The 20,799-nt window shown below is 45.1% G+C and overlaps 1 protein-coding gene across 1 annotated transcript; it reads left to right on the top strand.

The window, feature by feature from the left end:
- Positions 1-434: 434 nt before the first annotated feature.
- On the top strand, positions 435-20,797 carry LOC128741929 (THO complex subunit 2). The gene is made up of 15 exons (XM_053838055.1): positions 435-490; positions 799-1,239; positions 1,312-1,693; positions 1,749-2,630; positions 2,690-2,961; positions 3,017-3,134; positions 3,196-3,540; positions 3,599-4,192; positions 4,257-4,827; positions 4,899-5,237; positions 12,658-12,879; positions 12,946-12,983; positions 14,851-15,003; positions 15,073-15,201; positions 20,089-20,797. The coding sequence occupies exons 1-15, from the start codon at positions 438-440 to the stop codon at positions 20,203-20,205; spliced, it is 4,656 nt and encodes a 1,551-aa protein (XP_053694030.1). The 5' UTR covers positions 435-437; the 3' UTR covers positions 20,206-20,797.
- Positions 20,798-20,799: the final 2 nt, after the last annotated feature.

Consider the following 20,799-nt stretch of genomic DNA (forward strand, 5'->3'; position numbering starts at 1 on the left):
GACGGTCGCGAGTGTTGCTGGTGATCCGCCGTCGGAAGCGCCGCCCATTGGGGGGCTTGCAAAACTCGAGATTGTGACAAAGATCATCCGAGATCCATGATTTATGTACAACACAGGTTAATTTGTGGCAATACGAAGTTTGTCGGGTCAGCTAGTTTTTATATAAAAAACAACAATAAACGGCTTTATTTTCGCCTAAAGAACTACAAAGGAATTTCCCGAGTGGTTGACCTGGACTTTCATAAAAATTAAATTTGTGATTTTCTACGTAACTTCAACGTACGCATTATTTTGAGTGTTCAAGTGCATTTTAGATCACTTTCCGAGTCGGTCTCCGTACTCAGCCAGTTACGCGCCATCTACGCATTTTTTGCCGAATCTCTTTTCTTCTCACACGCACACCGCCGCAAACGTCAAACCGAGTAGTAATCGCGAAAATGTTGAGTTCGGATATTTGGAAATCATGGGAAAGAAATGGAAAATCTGAATTGTAAATACCTTTATTTCCACTCTAAACTATCGGCAAAGTGTAGATCAAGTGGTGCGCTTCCATATGCTGGTGAAGATTTGCGTCTACTAGCAGCTTAGGCCGTGAAAAGCGTGAATTAATTATCGCTTTTCTCTAGATCGCAAAAAGTAGTTTTCTTCCCGATAGCGTTTTATATGGTGCTTCTGCCTGCTCTGATGGTTGCCTGTCAGAACGCAGCACACACGCGAAGCAGCAGCCTTGAGAAATCACTTGCGGAAGTTTTTGTTGGTTGTTGAACGAGATCGATAAGCTTTGATTATTTCTTGCAGTCTGAAACAATGCAAAGCACTACTGAAGGACGACACCAGCCCTCTGTTCGCCAAGAACGACCGGAAGTCGGGAGTCTCGAGGGCCATCTACGAACTAGTATCACATGGCGTCCGAGGTTACGTCAAAAAGGAAAGTGTTTTGGCGATGCTCGGCGAGCTGGTCAATCTGCATCCGGACATTCCCTCGATACTGTTGGACATTTTCGGCATCCTGGATGCTGAGACCGCCGTAAATAGTGGAATTAGTGGCGGTGAACGTACGGGCAGTGACGCTCCAAGCGAGGAGCGGACGGCGTTTTGCTACATCGTAAAAGAGACGGAACGGTTTTTGTCGGAGAAACTGTTGAAAGAAAGACTGGAAATTGACACCCTGCAGGATGTGGGTACGATAAAAAATCGGAGCTTTTACACGAAGTTTATCAAAGTGAAAACTAAACTCTAGTAAGTAGCATGGTTTTGTTGGTTTTCGGGATTAATGTTAATTCGATTAACATTTAATTTGGATGATTTCAGCTATAAGCAACGTCGTTTCAATTTGTTCCGGGAAGAAAGTGAAGGCTACGCTAAACTTATTACGGAGCTGAATCAAGACTTTAACGAATCCATCACAGTGCAAGGCATTCTGGAAATAATCAAATCGCTGATTGGTTGTTTCAATCTAGATCCAAATCGTGTGCTCGATATCATCCTGGAATCGTTCGAAACCCGCCCTGAACATGATAAAATTTTCATTCCGTTACTTCAAGCGTACATAAACGATGGTAATATCATTTGTGAAGTTCTTGGTTACAAATATCGACATTTTGCCGATAGTAAAGCTCCGGAGTCACTTTTTAAAGTGACAGCATTGCTGTTGCAGCACAACGTTATTGGATTGGACGATATTTACGCCTGGGTAAGTCACATTTCTCGATTTGCTCTTGATGTAATATTAACACGGGTTATTTCAGCTGAGTCCTACGGACAAATCGATAGTTACCGAATGGGAATCAGAGGTCTCTGAAGCGAAGGAATTTGTACGTAAGTTGAACGTCGTTTCCACCAACAAGGACAAAGAGCAGGAGCCCGAACCGGAACGAGAAATGACTCCGGAAAAATACTCCACCAATCAAAAGTGGGGTCTTTGTGAGGCGCTTCTGCTCATCGGAGACTGGAATACGGCTCAGCTGCTGTTGAAAAAACTTCCGGAGCAATCGGTCATGGTCAATGAACCGATCGCCAGAGCCGTTTGCCGTTTACTGCATATGATTATCGAACCTGTCTATCGCCTTAAATGTGCACTGCCCTGCAACATCAAAGGTCGTCCAATCAGCAACGGCCTAAGCAAGTTGGCCCCAGCACCGGTGACTACGATTTCCAAGCTTCGCAATCACGCGTTTCCAATGTTCGTCGCTTTGGGTCCGTCGTTACACTATGATTCGGTTCTATTGTATAAATTGTTACGTTTAGTAAGAGTTATACTTACTGAAATGAATGTGGAACCACTGAATCCACCGGCTCCGGGTGCGGAAAATGAGGCACTCTATTATGACATACTTTCGCTGCTGGATTCTGCCATCTTGCCAGCGCTATCGTACATGGACTGCAACTGCTGCGTATCGGAAGAGATTTGGTCCATCGTCAAACTGTACCCCTACCAGTATCGATACAGTTTGTACGCTCGCTGGAAGAATGACACCTATCTGCTGCAGCCGAAGTTGATTCGCCGGCGGGGAAATGCTCAGAAGCAAATTAAGGCCTTGATGAAGCGCGTCAGTAAAGAAAACAGCAAACCCGTGGGTAGACTGATTGGCAAGCTGAGTCACTGCTCTCCCGGATTCCTGTTTGATTATGTAAGATACGTCTTTTTAATGCAGGGACTTATTACTAACTGTTGTTTGTTTTGTTTCAGATCTTGCTGCAAATTCAAATCTACGACAATCTGATCACTCCCGTGGTCGACTCACTCAAGTATTTAACATCCCTGTCGTACGACGTGCTCGGTTACTGCCTGATCGAATCGCTGGAACAGGTCGATCGCAACCCGATGCAGAACGACGGCACGTCCATTTCGCTGTGGCTTCAAAGTTTAGCCAACTTCTGCGGGGCCATCTACAAAAAGTACAACATTGAACTGAGCGGACTGCTGCAGTACGTGGGCAATCAGTTGAAGTCGCACAAAAGGTAACGTTGAAGGAGGGTTTTGACTAACTTTTGCTAACGATGGTTTACTTGGTAGCTTGGATTTGCTGATTCTGAAGGAGGTGGTTCAAAAGATGACCGGCATTGAGGCGGCAGAGGAAATGACGGCCGAACAGATCAGTGCAATGTGTGGCGGTGAGCTGCTGCGAGGGGAGGTAAGCTTCAGGAACTTAGTTTGTGAAATTGTAATTGTGGATTGTATTCATAACGTTACAGGCCGGTTACTTCAGTCAAGTTCGCAACACGAAAAAATCCTCCCAGCGTTTGAAGGACGCTCTGGCCAGCAACGATTTGGCAGTGGCGCTGTGCTTGTTGATTGCCCAACAGAAACACTGTGTCATCTATCGCGAGACGGCGTCCAGTCATCTGAAGCTGGTGGGTAAACTGTACGACCAATGCCAGGACACGCTCGTGCAGTTTGGAACATTCCTCGGCTCGACCTACTCGGTGGAAGAGTACGTCGAACGTTTGCCCACCATTCACAGTATGCTGCAAGAGTATCACATTCACTCGGACGTAGCATTCTTTCTGGCCCGTCCGATGTTTTCACATGCGATCAATGTAAGTTTTTGCTTTGTTATCATCGTTGATGAATCCCAATAAAACATTTTATTTACAGCAAAAGTACGACCAACTTCGCAAGGCAGACCAGAACTCGAAAAAGCTGTCCACCTCACAGAAGATGGCTAAATATTTGGAAGCAACAGCATTCGTAATGAATCCGGTGATCGAATCCGTTCGACCTTTGCACCCGCCGAAAGTTTGGGAAGACATCAGCCCTCAGTTCCTGGTAAGCTTCTGGTCGCTGAGTATGTACGATTTACAAGTACCCTCCGAGAGCTACCAGCGGGAAATCAACAAACTGAAACAATTGTCAATATCGGTGATGGATTCCAAGGACCAGAATGCATCGAAAAACAAAAAGGAACAGGAACGCCATGCGGCCTTGATGGACAAACTACAAGACGAACGCAAGAAACAGCAGGAACACGTAGACAAAATTATCCACCGACTGACTAGCGAAAAAGATTCCTGGTTCTTGTCACGTTCTGCAAAATCGGCAAAGAACGAAACCATCACCCAATTTCTGCAGCTGTGTCTGTTTCCGCGTTGTACTTTCACCGCACTGGATGCGCTCTACTGTGCCAAATTTGTGCATACCATCCACAGTCTGAAAACGGCCAATTTCTCCACCCTGCTGTGCTACGACCGAGTGAGTTTGTCGCGTACCTTAAAGAAAATCACATCACAATCTCATTCGTTCAACTTAATTTCAGATATTCTGTGACATTACCTACTCGGTCACATCCTGCACAGAGAATGAAGCCACCCGTTACGGCCGGTTCCTGTGCGCTATGCTCGAAACGGTAATGCGCTGGCATGCCGACCAGAGCACCTTCAATCGGGAATGTTCCAACTATCCGGGTTTTGTCACAAAGTTCCGCGTTAGCAATCAATTCTCGGAGGCAAACGATCACGTGAACTACGAAAACTATCGCCACGTGTGCCACAAGTGGCACTACAAAATCACCAAAGCGATGGTTTTCTGTCTCGACTCGAAGGACTACATGCAGATTCGTAACTCGCTGATCATTCTGATGCGAATTCTGCCCCACTTTCCGGTGCTGGCAAAGTTGGCCCAAATAATAGAGAAAAAGGTCGAAAAAGTGCGCGAGGAGGAAAAGAACCAGCGGCAGGATTTGTTCGTGCTGGCGTCCAGCTACATCGGGCAGCTGAAGGCCAAGTCCGGTCAGATGATGCGCGAGAGCGACTTCCACCAGGTGTCCGAGAAACCGGTCAAAGCGGAACCGCCGGAAACGAAAGCCATGAACGGAGATAGTAAGTCTGGTAAGTGTGAGGTTGGACGAATGTTAGAGGACTTTTCAAATAATTCAATTTTTGGTTTTATTCACAAACAGATCGCAAAGATGGTAAATCAGAGAAAAAGGTCATCATTTCGGTCAACTCATCGTCCAGTCAGTCATCGAAGCAGCTACAGCAAAACTCCGGGTCCTCGGTTTCCAACAGTGTGGGAAACAACGGCAGCAATTCCGATGTGAAAATCATCGAACGGGAAAGCAAAAAGGAAACTCCGGCGCGTGAATCTCGCGAAACATCCATCAGCAGCTCGAAGGAAAAATCCTCCAAGGAAATCAAGCGAGAGGAGCGTGCCCGTGAGAAGGAACGCGAACGAGAGGAGGCAGCCGCCGAGCGTAAACGTGAAAAGGACAAGGAAAAACGACGAGATAAAACTAAAGGTAGGATCATTTCGTTTTTTAACGTAGAACTACGTTTTTGTTTACTATATTGGAGGCATTTTAAAAGTACGAGAAAAAAACATGTAACGAAAAGTGGTTAGGTTTATAATGCAACCATTCTTCATTTTTCAATGGATTTTAAAGATATTTGCATCAGTCGATCAAAAATAGTGATAGGCTTATCACTATTGAAATAAGCATAAATAACAAGCGCTGTCAATAATTAGCGTATCAACCAATCACACGTAAGCATGCTTTTGCAGGGTGGCAACTACCTGGAAAAACCTGGAAAACCTGGAATTGTCAGGGAATTTGAAATTATCTGGAAAAACCTGGAATAATCAGGGAATTTTTAACAAAATCAGGGATTTTTTCAAACAACCCCTATGATCGATGCATTGAGTAGTCAAGAACACTTAGAAATAGATAAAGAAGTACGGCAAATAAGCGATAGATTGGGTTATCGACAATTAGCTCAGTGTTTTGCAAAGGGCCTTATTCTGCGAGGCAAGTGAAGTGTTATAACAAATTTAGTTTGCATTCACTTTGCGCGTTTCGTTTGGCGGTAATCAAGTCGAATCGAATGACATTGAAGTTTCAGGACGGACATTTTGCGGCATGTGACACAATTCGCAGAACATCGAAGTAAATCCCAGTGGCACCGCAACAAAATTTGGTTTTCGAGAAAAATGTTGGAGAAATTCCACTGACTCACGGCAGTGCATAAACTTGCCATACTGTTGAATGTTACAAGTTGTAACCGAAATGCGGATGTAGCGACCCCACCTTCCACTTACGAATTTTTGGCTCTAGCTTGGACCCGGAAGAGTAAATCCCGATCAATCCATGCAAAGTGAAATAAGCCGCGTTGGTCAGAGAGTAGAACCACCACTAGTGGTAAAGCGAAATTAAAAATTAGCTCAATTAAACTGCTTTTTTGCATGGCTTATGGCTAGGAGAACGAAAATTAAACGCGTGGCTGGCAGGAAAAGCGCCACGGCGGGTTCGAGAGCTAGCCGCAATGGGCACTAAAGCTCCGCTTGCGCCTGAGTTTGCGAATAAACTTGCGCGGGAAAAAGAACAGATATGGAACTCACGGGAGGAGTGTAATTTGCTGGTCGGCAGAATAAGAGAAAGTGATTGAAGAATTCCACTAGGGAAATAGAGTAGGTGGGGAAATTTTTCTCAATACCTCGTAGATTGATAAACACATTTTCAGTTAGAATTATATCGCAATATGAAACCTAGAATTTTATTAAACACCGGGAAAAATCAGGGAATTTGGTTTTTCGTATCCAGTTGCCACCCTGTTTTGCTTCCCAAACCTGCGACGGCAAGTCTTTAAACATGCGAATTCAACTACCACGTTCCTGCCCGATCCTCAAGATCCCCTGCTCACTTCGATCCATGCTTTCTTTCCTTTAATGCAGTTGTAGATGGTTTAATCATTCTAAGATTCACAAGATTCATCAAATCCTGTTCACTGCTGGAATCTTGCCATCGTATCAGCTTCGGTATTTCCTGGGATTCCGGTATGACAATGTATCCAACACAATACAGCATCCTTTCGTTCCATTTCTACTTGAGCCGCTCTGATCCAACGATAGTTCGTAATATTCCCTTGAATCGCTGAGGTATAGCTTCATGAATTCGTGAAGATGACTGTTCTGCCCCGGCTCACACTTGACTATAGAGCAAGAACAATCGTTTTAGCCTACGCAGAAAGGTAGAGCAACCATTAGGAATGAACTATGGCAAAACCCGCTCGACCATTTTCATCCAAAGAGCCATCCGTGAACACGTGGGTAACATGTGGGAAGTTCTCCAAATTCAGCACATAGTGCTAGCACCGGACTGGTCCGGAAGGCTCCAGAAGTTATTCGCAAGATGTCATTGTAGATTGGTTCTATTATTTTGTGGACACCATTCTCGCTTCTGCTGACAATGCCCCATCCATAGAAAATCACCGGAAGGATAGTAGCCTTGGTAATGTACATCAGCGTCTTCCTCGTTCCTCTTGGAACCCTGTGTCCAAGAGTTCGCAGTAGCTGTTCTTGACGATCTTGGCGTTGGTTTCGAATCGGAAAGTTTTAGTTTACGTTACTGCTAAGACTTCCATACTCTTCCCGTCCAGAGGAATTTTCTGGAGTTTTTGGTGCTTCTTTTTTCGATAAATGTGCAGGTGATTAGGTTTTTCGGAGGCTATAGGAAAACCCATCTCGGCTTAACAGCCTGGTCATAGAGGGGCTCCGTACCAAGATTACCGAATCTGCTTTGACAAGCGAGTGGTCATGGGTTCGAATCTTAGTAGAATCAAAGCCATTCGATGTCAAATGACTTTACTTACTTTAGTGGCAACGGTCCTTTACCGATCCTGGGCTGCCGTTCTCCATTCCCCACGAACACCAGCTGAACGTGCATCGTCTTCGACAGCACTCACCCACCGGGTGCGGGGTCTGCCTCGAAGCCTACGGCCTCTTCCTGGTTCTCTGCTGCAAATAGTTTTGGCTACTCTTTCGTCGGGCATTCTGGCCACGTCCCCAGCCCACCGCAGCCTGCCACATTGCACTACCTTCACTATATCAGCATATTTGTATACTTGGTACAGCTCGTGATTCATGCGTCTGCGTCACACTCCATTTTCCATTTTGCCACGAAGTATAGATCGCAAACTTTTACGCTCAAAAACCCCAAGCAGTCGTCGATCAGCTTCCTTTAGCGTCCATGATTCGTGTCCGTAAAAGGCCACCGGGAGGATTAGTGTTCTGTAGAGCGCCAGTTTTGTGCGAATTTGCAAACTACGGGACTTCAGCTGGCTACCGTAGAAAGCCCGATTCGCGGCTGCAACTCGTCGTTTCACTTCGCGCCATATATCGTTGTCACATGTCACGAGTGTACCAAGGTATATAAATTCCTCCACTACTTCATGTCGTTCCCCATCTAACTCCACCTCGGCACCAACACCACTTGGGCTCCCACGTTCCCTACCAAGAACCATGTACTTCGTTTTGGCGGTGTTAATGGTAAGTTTCAATCTCGCCGCTTCCCTTTTAAAAGACCTGAAGGCCTCTTCCACTGCTCTACGGTTGATTCCGATGATTTCGCCGTCATCCGCAAAACCAAAAAGCATGTGAGATTTCGTGATGACAGTTCCATTCCTTTCCACGTTTGCCCTTCGTAATGCACCTTCCAAGGCAATGTTGAATAGTTGGTTAGAGAGTGCTTCCCCTTGCTTCAGTCCATCCAACGTCACGAAAGCAGCTGAGGTCTCACCCGCTATTTTAATGCATGATTTGAATTCGTCCAGCGCCGCACGAATCAGCGTAACTAGTTTCATTGGAAAACCTTGTTCTAGCATTATCTGCCACAGATCATTTCGTTTAACTGAATCGTACGCCGCTTTAAAGTCCACAAACAGATGGTGTATCTGCAAGTTGTACTCCCGGAACTTGTCTAGCAACTGACGCAGGGTAAACATCTGATCCGTCGTGGAGCGACCCTCACGAAAACCTGCTTGGTACTCGCCGACGAAGGACTCCGCTAACGGTCTCAGTCTGCAGAACAGGATACGGGAAAGCACCTTGTAGGCAGAATTGAGCAATGTAATTCCTCGATAGTTTTTACACTCCATTCGATGTCCCTTTTTGAAAATTCACCGCACCTTCAATAGCGATATTGAATAACATACCGGACGTAGCACATTACTCATTCCAGAGTAGCTTTGATCAGCCGCGTCAGTTTGTCCGGAAAATTGTACTCGTGCATTATCTGCCATAGCTGTTCGCGTTCAACGGTATCGTATGCTACTCTGAAATCCACGAAAATATGATGCGTGGGCACGTTGTACTTTCGATATTTCTGGAGGATTTGTCGGAGAGTAAAAATTTGATCCGTAGTAGCACGGGCCCCCATAAAGCCCGCCTGATACTGCCCTACGAATTCTCTTGCTATTGGGGATAGACGAAGTAAAAGAATCTGGGAGAGCAGTCTAGCCGGTCGCCCTTTTTGTAGATGGGGCAGACTACGCCTTCCATCCACTCCTCCGGTAGTTTCTCTTCTTCACAAATCCTTGAAATCAGCCAGTGAAGTGCCGTTGCTAGCGGTTCTTTGCCATTTTTGTAGAGTTCTGCCGGGAGTCGGTCCTTTTCGGCGGCTCTATTTATCTTCAGCAGACCGATTTCTCTTCGAGATCGGGAGCCGGTACGCTGTTGTCGTTTGTAGGTACTCCGAGGTTAACTTCCATTGCGTCTCCTGCTGCTATATTGGCCAAATTCTTTCTCAGATAGTTTACCCAAGCTCTTTTTTCCTCTCTATCGCTCCTTGGCATTCCCCGTCAAACCAATCATTTCGTGCACTCGAGGTTTCCAGGCAGAGCTTCATCCAGTACGCGCGCGTAGTTTTCGACAGCTCGCGGGTTGTCTAGTTGCCGAATGTTAAGTCGAGGAGGGGGACTTTGTCGCGAGGTATAAACCGTCGATAGTTTTGAGAGCACATGTACTGCTACTAGGTAGTGGTCCGAGTCAATATCCGCACTTCGTAGGGAGCGCACGTTGGTGATGTTCGAGAAAACCCGGCCCTCGATGAGAATATGGTCGATTTGGTTCGAGGTCCAGGTGGCCTTGTGGATATCTTTGTGGGGAAAGAAGGTGCTTTTGATCACCAAGCCTCGGGAAGCCGCAAAGTTGATGCATCGCTGGCCGTTATCGTTCGTGTCGGTGTGCAGGCTGTGGGGCCCGATCACCGGTCTATACATTGCTTCCCTGTCGATTTGGGCGTTCATATCCCTGATGACGATCTTGATGTCCCGTAGTGAGCATCTGTTGTACGTTGCCTCCAGCTGCGCATAGAACCCTTCCTTCTCATCGTCGGGTCTACCTTCGTGTGGACAATGCACGTTTATGATGGTGTAGTTGAAGAAACGACCTTTTATCCTTAACACGCACATCCTCTCGTTGATCGCTTTCCAGTCCATTACGCGATCCTGCATTTTGCCCAACACTGCAAAGCCCGTTCCCAGCTCGTTGGTCGCTCTACCACTCTGGAAAAATCGGGCTTTGCCACCACGGATCCTCCACACCTTCTCGCCTGCAGTGCCACGATGCCGAACTTTTGAGGTTCTAGCTGATCGAGCAGCACCCTGTCGCCACCAACGAAATTTAGCGATCTGTAGTTCCAGGTACCATGTCTCCATTCCATGTCCTTATTTCGTCGCCTTGGTCCATGCCGAATATTCCGAGAAGATATTTCTTGACTCTTGTAAGTTTTTTTGGTTTAGATAGGTAGCCGTACTAGGGCTTACGCTACCGACTCTCGTGATGGGGCTGCCATCTTGCAGATGGCACGAGACTCGAGACTCCTCCCCTGTTGGTAGTTTCCACCGGGGTTGGTAACCCGATCTCCGCTAAGGTTGCTCGTATTCCGGCTGGTACCACGTGGAGGTAGGGGTTGGAATTGCTAGATAAGAGGCTAGGGACCAGAATGGGGTCTGTTTTACGCATTATCCAAACATTTACCAACCTCTTCCAGCCCAGAGGAATTTTCCAGAACTTGTGGTGCTTCTTTTTTCGACAGATGTGCTGGTGATTGACCATCTCGACCGCCCAACTGGATACACATTTCACAACCTTTTGGAGCATCTTCCTAACAACCTTGGCATTCAGTCTGGATACGAGTAGAATTATGTCATAAGCATAAACGCTGTCGAATATGCTGTCGTACGCTTTGCAAATGTCCAGAGCAACCAGTTCACTTCTTGTTAGTCCAGACATCGTCTTCAAGGTCGACCAGATCCAGACCTCTACCACGCCAAAGCCCGTACTAACGGAAGGATTGGTTACCAAACACCTTGGGGTCTTTTTCTGGCTTCGGTAGCGGGATTACAATTCCTTCCTTCTATTCCTTAGAGATACAGGCTGCCTCCCATATGCGGTTGATCAACGTCAGGAAAACGGGTTTCGTCTTGATCGGCAGGTGTTTCAGCATGAGGTATCCCAACAGATTTGGTCCAACGGAATTTCCGTTACCCAGATAAATCGATCAAAGCATTTCACTTATAGAGATGTCGACTAAGTTCCCAGAGAAAGATGGTTCATCTAAATCCTAAGGCTGGTACACTGTTTGAAGATGGTTTGCAATGGAGTCGGCAGCTTCCTTTGAATATTCTAGCATTACCACATCCACAAGAAGAGTTGGAGGAGAGCCCGATGAAGAATTTTCGCTAAGCTTGCGGACATTTTGCCAGATAATTGATTAATGTACTAGGATTAAACGATTGAACGAACTACGTATTGTCTTCCGGATAGTTTTCCCGGAGTTATTCCGAGCCAATTGAAATGCCTTCAATGCTTCGATTTTTTCTGAAAGATCGTCCGGTAGTTCTTTATCTTCTTCAGCATTTTTTTCGCAGCTTAACCTCTTTCTTCACTTCTGGACTCTACCAGCTGACGCCGAATAAATTCAATTGCACCGGACCACACCACTTCCGTTAAAGTGCCCATACCGGATATATGATCACACTAGCTTCAAAGCTTCCTCAGTCTGCGAGATCGAAAAGCCACTGTCTTCTATTTGATTGGTATGACCCTCCCTCCCCCACTAGCGAAATTTCCATAGGGAAGTGATCAATACTCCTACAGTCTGCATTCACTGATCATTCCAGTCTAAACCCCAGTTCCATCGAGACAATAGTTAGGTCGATGGTAGATGTAATTCCAGTATAACGGCAATAAAACGGTAGGCGACAGGACCACTTTTTCTTATGGTCCGATTAGTAGAATCCTCAAGCTTCGTAATGAGCATTCGAATCTCTCATTAGAATTAGGGGATGAACACTTGTATTGAATATAATGTAGAGGTTATAATTTAACAAATAAAGTTTTCGTGCAAGGTAAGAGCACCACAATCACTAGACACAATCGCGGACAAGACACTTCTAACTCTTACAAAATGTTAAAATAAAACAAATTACTTTTAACTTACACGCCTATCTTCAGGACGAGAGCCGATGTCCAACTGAACACTTTCTCTCTACCAGCTCACAATTACCAATGTTGAGTATTTCAAGGTTGGTCACTGCTTACAATGAGCGAATGCAGGGGCAAGATGCTCAAAGTACTCCGTTCGCGACTAACATGTTTTCACCCATCCAGCACGCACCACGTGGAGTTAGGGATAAAAGTTAGTGAACAGAGGGGATATATTTGCACATGTTCACTCTTTTGCCAGTTTGTAGTGGAACTACAAGCTTTAAGAAACTGATTCAAATCATGTTTCAAGGCATTCACTACAATACAGTAAATCAAGTTGGGTACCAAACAGTTGAACGTTTGAAAAATGTCAAGTATTGTCGAATTGTAAAGATGTAGCCAGCCTAGGCAAAAACCTTTATACTTTTTTTCAATGGCGATGTTTCGTTTTTCAGCCGCCTTAGCAGCAGCCGCCGCCCTGGAGTACGAATTGCAGTTACACCAACAGCAGCAGCAACTACAGCAGCAGCAGCAGCAGCAACAGCACAGCATGGAACGGGAGTCACGGGCCAGCGAGAGAGAACGGGAAAGGGATCGTGGCGAACGGGATCTCAGTTCAGTTTCCAACTCCAGCAACGAACATCGTCGCAGTCAGGACCCACCGGAACATGAAAGAGGTACTGAGTCTTGATAATTTGAACTAAAACTAGTGGAAATTACAACCATTTCTTTTTTTTTTTTAGAAGTTAAACGTCGCAAACTGGAAAGTTCCAGCTCCAAGGTTAGTATTCTGGTGTAAAAACACTTCACAGTGCTAAGAAAGAAAGCTAGAGAAAACGTACCAAGTGTGGTGAGAGCAAAACAATAGAAGAAGAGAGGAAACAGTGAACTAAAGGACGACTGGTCGGTGTTGGTCGCGCCTTACGCGGGAACAGGGGACGGTGCGTTACGGTCGGCACGGCGGATGGTGTTAATCCAGCGGAGAGAAGAAGACGAGCAACAGCATACAGCAGGTGGATACAGGACGAATAGCAGGATAAAGAGGAAAACACTAATTGAAGAGGAAAAAGACGTTGTAAATGCATCATTTGTATCGTCAGACATGATTTTAGTAAAAGAAATTCGCGATTGGCCAGTCATCTTTACAACTTTGGAAAACAAATGCGAATGTTTCCCTGTTACCTACGGGAAATGTACAGATTTTACTAAACGTTTCATAATCAAAAGTTTTGAGAGGAGTTTTAAGAAACTAAACATTAAATTCAATAAAAAATTTCGGAAGATGCTTTAAATAATAAGAGGAAAAACGCTGTCACTCAAAGCTTCAGTTGGAATCGTAAGAATCATGGCGAAAAAAGATACTAAGAAAGATAGCTGTTCAGGACTAACTAATCGAAATGCTCATTCGACACTTCATTGAAAACCTATTTTCTGAATACTTTAACGCAAAATACGAAAGGGAATTCGTAGCTGCGCTCGAAACCCCTAAGACGATGTACGCATCATCAATTGGGAATGAAAAACTGGCAATCATAGCAGTTAGTAACGAATCAAATACGTTTTGAAAAGCAAAAATCATTACTGCAACCAACGAAGCAATTGGAAAGGATACAACTTTAAGAGGATTCAACACTGATAACACCGGAGGAACACAGGACAACTGGAGGACTCTTGCCGATGTACCCACAATCAACCGGATGTTGGATAAAGTGAAAAAAAAATCGCAAAATCGGATAGGATTTGTGTTACTTTTTGTTCTCGATTAAAATTTAAACTCGCGTTAAACTCGAAATTGATTCCATCATTTTTTCAACTAACTACTCGTAACCTATTTGGACTGCAAATTAGAATCTTATCGTGCCTAATTCTATCAACCCAACAAATGCCATACGCAAACTAATATAAAGCTGGTCGTTCGTTTTCGCGTAAAACTTTCCACTTTAAAAAAAACCTCCAACATTTTAAATCACCTGTGTTGTTTGTAAGTTTGTGTCAAAATAGAAGTGATTTCGGATAGCAGACCGTACCAGCAGAGAGAGAGAGGACGAATCTCTCAATCAGCCATCATGAAGATACACAAAAAAAAAGTTATCAACTCGGTCTTCCCTCTTGTTTCCATTGTGACGAATGATCGCAAAAACCACGCACTCACCCTCTGTAATCCTCTCTTCCACGGGTATGCGCAAGGTACGTATTACTCACACACCACCACCAAACGGGTCGGGGTCACTTCTCAGGGTTGTCGGGAGGCTTGTGATCTTTCATTGAATGGCTAAGAAAATGACTTCTTCTAATGAATTTTGGTTTTTCTTCAAAACTGACAATCATTTCTCCGGGTCAAATCGTACGCAAGCTGTAGTAAACTATTCTTTTGTCTAAAATAATTTGAAAATGGAAAGACGCAAAGGATGATTTCATTCGGACAGCCAATTTTGAAATTATATCAAATAAAAAATCTTACACAAAAACCACCCACGACAAAGACCTTTGTATCAACGGATAGCGGTGATACGAAACCATTGCATCTCATCCAGCGGAAGGGATTAAGAACTTAAACTCCACCTACTGCATAGTCCCCACACCCACCGGAAGCCTTCAGGTATTTGCGTTCGGCTATTGGAACACGGTTTTCTTTCGCCTCGTTTTAGAGCAAACACGACGACCTCGGTGCCGGAAATGTCCTGCAGTCATCCTCCTCATCGGAGTCCAAGAAGGAACGCAGCGGCAAGAGTAAGGATAAGCGCGATAAAACCGACGAAGAGAAGGAACTCCGCAAGGAGCGTAAACTCGGCCGCAAAAGGGTACTTTACTATTGATTTTGTTCTGAAAAGGGGCCACTCGTGACTAAATTATGATTCCTCTATTTTTAGGACCGAGCAGAAGAGATTATGCTTGCTGAAAAGCGCCGCCGCGAGGAGGAAAAGGCAGCTAAATTGCACATGTCTAACGGCGAAGATGATCTGGCACCTTCTCATCGCGACAAGCATCATCATTTGCGGGTAAGATCTTCTAAGAAATAAAAGGTTAAAAGGTTCGTTTAGTCAGTGTTTCTAAGGCGACTCTTCAAAAACATTACTTTGCTCTTCGATTGGGTGACGAATAGCTGGTTTCACTGCGGTCACTCCATGATTTTTGCTGGATCTTTATTCATCATCTTAATCAGTTCATGGAAACAAGAATCAAGACGACGGATATACAGCTGCATGTCATCCGCATCTGCATACATGTGTGTTGAGCAAAACCTAAGCACGCAAATGAGCAAACCGTTGACGTGGCAACAAAAAACATAGGTCCCAGCACGGAGCCTTGGGGAACTCCATATGTTAGAAACCCACTTCGGACTGTTGTTCTCCAAAGATCACAGTTTGTTTTCGTTACTTCAAATACAACTCTGATAGGTTAACAGCAGATACAGTAAAATTAAACTGAGTTAATCTATTTTTCCTCGCAGAGTACAAGCGACTAGCAGGGCTTTTGATTTATCTCTCCGTGTAGAGAGAGTATCTAGGTGGATCAGCATACATCGATTTTCGTAGCTCGGTGATACGGATTTGCCATGGCAGCCGACGCTTGCAAAACGCAGAAAGCGGCTTTCTGTTTTGGTAGTTCGGGTTCCAAACCGCAAAACAGTACTCCAGAGTCGATCTGACCAGGGAGCAGTATAATGCTTTTAAAGCAGTAGACGTCGGAGAAACTTTTGGCGATAAAATGAATCCCATGGTCCTAGAGGATTTGTTGACGATATAAGATGCATGCTGTCTGCATGTTAGCCTTATATCGAAGATTACACCTAGGTCTTTGATATGTTCGACCCGCTCGATAGTGCTCGATAGCAGTGTGTAGTTGAAAATAACAGCATATTTTTTACGTGAGACAGAGAGACGTTACAGAGCACTTTGAGGGATTTACAAAAATTCTGTTTAAGGTACATCAATTAGCGAAGACATCCAGCTGGCGTTGGAGAGGGATGTAGTCTTTAGTTGAGCGGATATGGGAGAATATTTACAGATCATCGGCATATGATAACCTTGGTCCTTTAAGCACGAAGTTCACGTCGTTGAAATAGAGCAGAAATTTGAGCGGTCCGAGGTGACTACCCTGCGGAATACCTGAAGTGGCACAGAATGTGCTGGATCTACAATCACCGATGGCAACCATCGGCTGACGATCTAGTAGATAAGAACGGAACCATCACAGGAAAGTTCCGTCTATCCCAAGCCTTTCACAGCGAATAAGCTGCATATGCCGGTAAAATTTGAGGCAGTTTCTTCGCGATAGATCATAGAGGAGGGCAGCCCGCATTCCTTGCGTTGCTCGTTCACAAACTTCCAGAAAGCTTTGGCGTGCGACCTGAGTTTCCTCTGAATCCTACGTTGATATAGCTGAAAACAAACACGAGAGATTCGCTTGAACTCGTGATTTACTCTAACGTAGTGATGTTGTAGTGAGAGCGTACGGTGTCTGGAAAACTTTCGTAGAGCGGCTCTTTTCAGTGATTTGAGTTTTCGCCATTCACTCGTTTGCCAAGGAGCACGTCATCCGGGACGAATTACTTTTTTCATGTCTATCAATGACACACGATAAAACATTGGAAATGATTTGGGTGGCAGTATCGGCGATCGATGATAGGAAGGCTGCGATGCTGCGATGATCTGCTCTGAAAAAATCGTATCGCAGCAGTGGTGGCGTCAAGATCGCTAGTACAGTTGTCTTCCACAGAGATGATTAGCGGAGGATGATGAGGTACATCTTTAACTAAAGGCAGTGGAGCTGTTAAAAGAAATGGTGCGGCATCTTGTGTTGAAAAAAAACAGAGGTCCAGGAAGCGGTTATGCTGGTTAACGACGTGATTGATTTGTGACAGGGTGGCGACACTAGTACAGAAAAAGTTGGGTCGGAATACAGGAAACCGCCTTGCGATTGCTTCCACGCTATGTCAGGCAGCTTGTAGTCTCCCAGTATCATAATCTGGTCGCAGTGCGCATTGATTAGAGCGATGTCACGAGTCCGGTCAGGCGCGATATATACACTACGCATAAAAACAAGTTCCGATCATGTAGCGCAACTGAAATCCAGGTCTGCTCCAAACAGTCCCAGTCCTTGTTGTCTATAGCAGTCGCTTTTAATCCCTGACGAACTGCTATCAGAATGGCCCCTCCAGTTGATTTCCGGCTGTTTTGCGGATTTCTGTCACAGCGAAAAACTTCATATTCGGAACCGAACATTTAACTAGAAAGTGTACGTGAATCGAGCCAGGTCTCAGTTAAGACGGTGATATCATAGCCCAGATCGGAAACGGCTATACGATAGTCAGTGACACGAGAATTCATGCCGCCTACATTTTGGTAGAAGATCACATGCTGTCTTCGGTCTGGTAGCTCGCGGGAGATTACAGTCGTCAAGGAATCGGCACTTCTGCGTCGTCCCTGGAAGGCAGGAGCGTTTACATCTAATGGCCTAGAAACGCAAAGCGGGTCAGTGGTGCGAAATGGGCTAGCAAATTTGTACTTGCCCTGAGTGCAATTCTGGAAAGCCGCGTGCATGAGCAGGACGGCTGTTGAACGCTGGCAGGATGCTGCGATATTTTATATCCAAACCAATTTTTTAGGAGAAGAAGTTCATTGCATTGAGGACGGCATTCTTCTTCAGTAATGGAATCACCTGGATAGGATCCTCACACTGTAAGCAGTTCCTGACCAACTCTGTTACGGCCTCGGACTTTACGCTAGGGTGGAATCGAGACATGTAAAACCCAAAGAGCTCCTTTGGCAGAGGGACAGTCGCTACACCCACTGAGGTGGTGAACTTGGTACCGATGAGGGGCGTCAAATTAGTCTTTACACGCTCTTCACGGCACCGAAGGAGGAACACAAACCGGTGATTGGAGGGCTTAGTGCACACCCGACGATCCAAGAACATGGTCATACGTAGCACCTTCTTCCAGCATAAACTCCTACACTGAAGGTCCCTAAATCACACAGAGTCACAGATCAACCACGTTTTGATCGACTGTCGACACTTCTCAGATATCATTGATGTCAGATCCTATCGAAGCGCTAACGTTGACTCGGACCGCTACCTAGTGATGGTTAAGGTGCTCCCAAAACTCTCCGTTATGAGCAACATTCAGTACCGATGCCGGCCTTGGTTAAGTCTCGCGCGGCTGAAGCATCCAGACATCGCAAATTACGCGCATTCACTCTAAGCAGCGCTGTCGGAAGAGGACGAGCTGGACGACTGTAGAACAATCCTCATCAAAACAGCAATTAGCAGTGTAGTGGAGAGCTCCATCGGGCATGTGGTGCGGAATCGGCGGAACGATAGGTTTGACGATTAATGTAGGAGGGTGATGGATGAGGAGAACGCTGCGCGGGCTGCCGAGATGCCCAGTATCGTACGTTAGAACGTGGAGATACACAAATAGAAGAAGATCTGCCGAGAGAAAAAGAGCTACTTGTAAGAGCAGGAGCATACGGAGTTGAAGCGACTGCATCCCTTTCAGGAAACTCGAAAGTTCTGCCAGAAACTGGACTGATCCCACAAAGGCTGTGTGCAGCGAGCCGTCGGGATGAGATGATTAACGGGTGACACCTGAACGGCACCAAGGCGGAGAACTTTGGCGATGAGGAAAGCAATTTCGACGGTGCGACAAACAGAGAAGAGGTTTCAGACCCAACGATAAGCGAAGTTAAGGAGGCCATCATACAGTTATGTCAAAGAACTATAAACTTATTAAAATGAGACCAGCAAAGCCGGCCACTTGTCTCAACCGGCTAATTGTTAGAATTTGGGAGACCGGACAGCTACCGGAGAAGTGGAAAGATGGGGTTATCTGGCATATCTACAAAAAGGGCGACAAGTTGGACTGTGAGAACTATCGAGCGATCACCGCTCTCAATGCCGCCTACGAAGTGCTGTCCCAAATAATTTTTCGTCGACTATCACCAATTGCGAGCAGATTTGTGGGAACTTATCAAGCAGGTTTCTTTGAAGGACGGTCCACAAGGGATCAAATATTTACTCAGCGTCAGATCTTCCAAAAGAGCCGTGAATACAGAGTTCCCACGCACCATTTGTTCGTTGATTTCGAAGCCGCATATGATACCATCGACCGAAAAGAAGGGCACGATCTTTAACAAATCCAATCAGTTCGTCTGCTTTACCGATGACATGAATATTATCGGTAGAACAGCGAAGCATGAAAGTTTGGGTTAAAGGTAAATAATCCGTCTAAAACAGGGTACATGCTAGCCGGCGGAACCGACGGCGATCGACGGCGATGAGTTTGAGATAGTCGATGAATTTGTCTCACTGGTAACGGCGGACAATAACACCAGCCATTAGATCCGGAGGCGTGTTACCAACAGAAGTCGTGACCTTTGGCCGTCACCACACCGAAACCTTGATAAATTCTTTTTTCAATGTCCCAGAGCTGTGAATTGTTAAGTCGTTTGCTTCCATTCGGCTTATTAACGGTCAATACAAATACTATAAAGGACCGCCGATAATGTTCTGCCACATGTATTCTAGTGGAAGATAAAGTACTCTTTAAACAACTATTTTACAAGAAATTTGCCAAAAAATTGGTGAAACAGGAGGTGATTCACACGGTATTAATGGGTACTGATTGTGTCCCGTGATGCTGGAATGTGTCCACAGCCTGGAAAAACCTCAAATTTGATTTTAATACCACAATTTTGTCAGTGTAATATGATTCACAGTCTGCGACCATCAAGATGTCGAACGCCTCGTCACCGCCTAAAAGCTATAGAATGAATGCATTCCTTATAATATAAAAAAAGTCCTTCTTTACCTTGTCGTTCAACATCATATAAAAAAAACTTGAGCAGTATTTGACCGATCCATTTTAATTTTTTTTCTGGCAGGAAAAATCACCGTCCTACGGCAGCGGGCGCGACCATCGCGAGCGTTCCCACGATCGCATCGATCGAAGCGAGAAGCAGTATCTCACGAAATCTTCGCGCACAAGGTCTGGATATTGAACCCTGACTGAACCTGTCGCGGGGGAGGAGAAGGGGACCTGGAGCATTTTCTCTTCCCACGAAAGAGACTTTGATTTTGGATGTAATCAGATAAGGAAACAGAACACGTTTCGATTCTGCAGGGAACCATTTTCGTTCTATTTTCGCTCTAGCCGGTTAGACCGAAACAACTGATTTCTGCTTTAAAGTTTTTTTTTTTCTCGAAACCCTTTGTGAGCCCCTTTCTTTGCAGTACAAAACATTTTAGGACGAAACGTAGTTTTCTGTTTTTACTTTCTTCTACAATTTAGCATTATTAAATAAAAGAAAATATTATTTCGCTGGAATAAACATATTTTTATTCCGGGGCTTTACTAAGTCAAGCAGCTCTGAGATTGGGTAAGCCCCTGATAGGTTAGTTTTAATAAAATACACAGAACTCGACGGGACAACGTCGATCTTAAAAACCTAGTTTAGCAGAATATGACTATATGTAGCGAAACCTATGTTGAATCATTCACCAACTTACAGGCCGATTGTGTTTGAGCATGTAGATGTAATTTCTTTTCTTATTTTTGTAAGAATCAAACACAAAGTAAAAAGTTAATAACCATC

This window comes from Sabethes cyaneus, chromosome 3, assembly GCF_943734655.1.
Source record: "Sabethes cyaneus chromosome 3, idSabCyanKW18_F2, whole genome shotgun sequence".
In the NCBI taxonomy this organism is placed as follows: domain Eukaryota; kingdom Metazoa; phylum Arthropoda; class Insecta; order Diptera; family Culicidae; genus Sabethes; species Sabethes cyaneus.

Bases quoted from the DNA above. Each gene is read 5' to 3' on its own strand.
- LOC128741929 (XM_053838055.1), top strand. From the start codon at position 438: ATGTTGAGTTCGGATATTTGGAAATCATGGGAAAGAAATGGAAAATCT. The intron at 5,238-12,657 runs GTAGGATCATTT...TTCGTTTTTCAG, and splicing joins ACGACGAGATAAAACTAAAG to CCGCCTTAGCAGCAGCCGCC. The intron at 12,880-12,945 runs GTACTGAGTCTT...TTTTTTTTTTAG, and splicing joins CCCACCGGAACATGAAAGAG to AAGTTAAACGTCGCAAACTG.